The 3,870-nt window shown below is 46.9% G+C and overlaps 1 protein-coding gene across 1 annotated transcript; it reads right to left on the minus strand.

Moving 5' to 3' along the window:
* Window positions 1-2,418: 2,418 nt before the first annotated feature.
* Window positions 2,419-2,988, minus strand: LOC116882697 (ATP synthase subunit d, mitochondrial-like). Its single transcript, XM_032883240.1, has one exon. The coding sequence runs from the start codon at window positions 2,961-2,963 to the stop codon at window positions 2,478-2,480; it is 486 nt and encodes a 161-aa protein (XP_032739131.1). The 5' UTR covers window positions 2,964-2,988; the 3' UTR covers window positions 2,419-2,477.
* Window positions 2,989-3,870: the final 882 nt, after the last annotated feature.

The raw sequence follows: 3,870 nt of genomic DNA on the forward strand, positions 1-3,870 counted from the left end.
CACTTTGGTGAAAACGGGCAACATCTACTAAGCGGAACATCCAGCCTGTAACATGGCTGTGCCCCTGATCTGTTTATACCTGACAGACATACACACTCACCAACAGGCTTGTACTGGAACCACCCAGATGGCCATTCGCAGCGGTGATAACCTGCGTGGTGGACATGATAGAACAAGGCTCACGTCGTGTGCATGTTGTGTTACATAGCTGGGTGGGGGTGGGGGGTACTAGGTGGCAAATGGGAATAACAGGTCAATCTGCTGACCTTAAAATAAAGAGATTATCCTGTATTGTTAGGATGGGCCAACTGTATCACCAGGTTCCTTAAACAGGAAGAGGGAGACAGAGGAGTCCGAACCAGAGGTGATAGTATTAGACTGAACTGGTCATTCCTGGCTTTGTAGATGGAAGTGGCCATGAGCCCAGGAATGTGGGTGGCCGCTGGAAGCTGGAAAAGGTGAGGCAACATTCTTTCCTAGAGCCTTGAGAAGGACACAGCCCTGCTGATACCTGGATTTTAGCCCAGTGAGACCCATTTCTGACCTCTGACCTCGAGAAGTGTAAGATAACAAATTTGTATCGTTTTAGTCCACCAAATTTGTGGTACTTTGTTACAGCAGGAATGGGAAACTAGTACAGGGAATATTCAAGCAGTGGAATACTACACAGCAAGGAGAACAATGATTGGCAATTACATGTACCAGTGTGCCTGAGAACACACTGTATGATTTCATTTACGTGAGTACAAGAATGGGCAAAATGAATGTATACTTTAGAAGATACGAGAGAGGTTACTCTGGGCTGAGGGTGGCCTGCGGGTGCTGGTGAGCTGGCAGTGGGTGTGAGGCACTTGGGACGTGTGGTTATGCGGGTGTGTTTGGGTTGTGAAGATTCACTGAGCCATACTCTTAGAATATTTGTACTTTCCTATATGTGTATTATGCTTCGATAGAAAGTACATATGCATATGTGTGTATTTTGAGGGGCATAAAGGGAATTGTTTTTTATTTTTATTTTTTTGATTTTTATAAAAGATTTATTTATTTGAGAGAAAGAGAGCATGTGTGCCATTGGGGGGCTGCAAAGGTAGAGGGAGAGAGAGGACCCAAGCCAACTTGGCGCTGAGCACAGAGCCTAATGCAGGGCTTGATTTCACAACCCTGAGATCAGGTCCGGAGTGGAAACTGAGTTGGGCACTTAACCCATTGTACCACCCAGGTGCCCCAGGGGACTGATTTTTTTTTTTTTTAAGATTTTATTTATTTATTTGACACAGAGAGATCACAAGTAGGCAGAGAGGCAGGCAGAGAGAGGGGGGGGGTGCGCGGAGGCAGACTCCCTGCTGAGCAGATCATGACCTGAGCCAAAGGCAATGGCCTAACCCACTGAGCCACCCCGTCACCCCAGGGACTGCTTTTTAACTGGGTACTAATTATTTAAGTGTTTGGCTCTTGGCCAAAAGTCAGGAGCGAGAGGGGGTGGTCCAGAGAGAAGATGGAAAGATGGGGGCAGGGGAGACCCAGGGACCCTTCCTAGAGGTCGTGCTTAGGCAGAATATGCAGTGTTGGGGACTTGGGTGCTGTGGAGCAGAAGGGGACATCTTGGGTCCCCAGAGTTGAGTCATTCCATATATATTTCCTGAACTGGTGTTGTTTCATGGGGAGTTCTCAGGGTTATCAGAGTCATGGGTAGGGCTGATGAATAGGGGTGCTAAATGGCCCAGGAAGTTATTACTGACAAAAGTGTGGAGTTCAGATGAGAGGCAAAGGGGACATGCAGCTCTGGGGAATGGACAGGGTGGGTCTGTGTGTGTTCTGAGAGAGCCAGACTACACTTAAGGCATTGTTTCCCCCCAAATAACATTTAGGTGGTACTTTGGATGAACCGCTCAAATTTTTAATAATGTTTATTTCAATGCATAACAAAACTATAATTCACATATTATCCGAATTTATAGATTGTTTAGGACCAGGGTAAGGTGTATGTTTGAATTAGTGTCAAATTTAAAAATGTTGAGCAAGAAATAAGAAAGTGGTCTGCTTGTGTGATAAATATATTGAAGGTTTGCTAATGTCAGGTTTGCTCAACATTACTGTAGGTGAAGTGGGCGAGGGGAAGAGTGTAGGATGGTTTTAGGTGCTGGGAGAGTTTCTCCATAATAGGATAGGGGGTCACCGGATGGAGGGGGTGGCCGAGGAGAAGGTGGGACCTAACCTCAGGAATTTGAGAGGAATAGGCCTGGTTCGGGGGGCGGGGGCTTCTTTGTAGAGCAGCGGTTCTCAAATTTTGCATGTCAGAGTCACCTGGAGGATATGTAACAACATTGCTGGGCCCACCCCCTGGCATTTCTGAGTCAGTTGGTCTGAGGCTTGGTGAGTTGCTTTTCTTTCTTTCTTTTTTTTTTTTTTCCGTATCCATTATTTTTAATGTCCAGCGTTTAGAATACGAGGGCCAGAGCTCTCTCCCCACCTCAAGTTTATAAGTTTTCGATTGGCTTGTGAGGCCAGTAGGGATACTTCTTCTTGTCTAATTTGGTTTCTGGGAAGGCTTCATTCAGGTCCTCAATGGTCATCTGATCAAACGGAATTATGTTCCTTAGCTTCTCCAGCTGTTTTTCGTATTCCACAATCCTGGCCTTTGAGAGAGACAAAAACTCAGCACAACTTTTCACATCTTCTTTTTCTTCAGCGTCCACCTGAACAGTGTATTTATCCTCTGGCACAGGAATCTTCAGGGCACTGAACTTCTTCTCAAAGTCATCTACCAAGCCAGCCTTCGCCACATGGGCCTTGTAGTAAGCCCAGTCGATAGCAGGGGGTTTCTCCAGGAGAGTAGCCAACTTGGAGGTAAGTGTCTCATTCCAAGATTTCAGGGAGTTAGCAATGGCCTTCTGGTTTCGGGGTATGATCTCCCCAAAAGCTACCCAGTCAATGGTTTTTAGAGCAAGTTTTCGCCCAGCCATCTTGAGATCCTTCACCGACCCCGGCCGGTGAGTTGCTTTTCTTAACAGGTTCCCAGGTGATGCTAATATTTTTGGTCTAGGGACCACCCTGAAAACTGCTAATGGAGAGGTGGCAGTGGGTGAGAAATTTGGGACCAGTCATGGTTGTGGAATATGGGGGCTGGAGAGGCGGGGGGCAGCTGTATGGGAGGGGACAAGCAGGTGTATGGACGTGGTGACAGCCAGGCAGAGGCAGATTCAGCCTGGCCTGGTGGAGTGGGGAGCGAGTTGGTACGGTGCCCAGGAGGGCTACTGCTGGAGCTGGTCCCCAGCCATGGCACCCACAGCTTAGTGAGAGCATGGGATGAGGGAAGTAAGGCAAGAGCCTCTGACAGTACCTGGGGAGACCGCCTGCTCTAGTTCTCCCATTTTGATCAGCTCTGAGAGGAAGGGAACCACCTTCTGAACACCTACTGCATCTCAGGAATTTTATACGCCTTATCACATTTAATCATCACAATTCCATGATAAAGGTATCATTAATCCATTTTAAGAATGAGGAAAGGAAGGCCCTGAGAAGTGAAGGAACTTGCTCACTGTTATCTAGGCAAAGCTGTGATACAGTCAGCCCTGGGGCTGATTAATTAAGTCTCCTGGTTGTTTCCCACCCCCACCAAAATACTATCATTTCCACGCGCAATCCATTTTGTTCTTTTTTCCCTATGAAGTGTGTGTACCTGTAATCACCACCTCTACCACTAGATGGCGTAGGTGACCTTCCCCCAGTTAATGCATCTGGCCTTAGAGGTTGGGTGGGCAGGGACCTCTCTTAAATCTCCCAGTCTTTAATTTATTTGTTTATATTTTAGTCAGAGGTGAGCTTGAAAGATTGCAAACCATTATGAACGTACTCTAGAAATAAACATCT

The sequence above is a fragment of the Lontra canadensis genome, unplaced genomic scaffold, assembly GCF_010015895.1.
Source record: "Lontra canadensis isolate GAN:19392208 unplaced genomic scaffold, GSC_riverotter_1.0 scaffold3, whole genome shotgun sequence".
NCBI lineage: Eukaryota > Metazoa > Chordata > Mammalia > Carnivora > Mustelidae > Lontra > Lontra canadensis.

Coding starts and splice junctions, on each gene's coding strand:
- LOC116882697 (XM_032883240.1), bottom strand. CDS start 2,963: ATGGCTGGGCGAAAACTTGCTCTAAAAACCATTGACTGGGTAGCTTTT.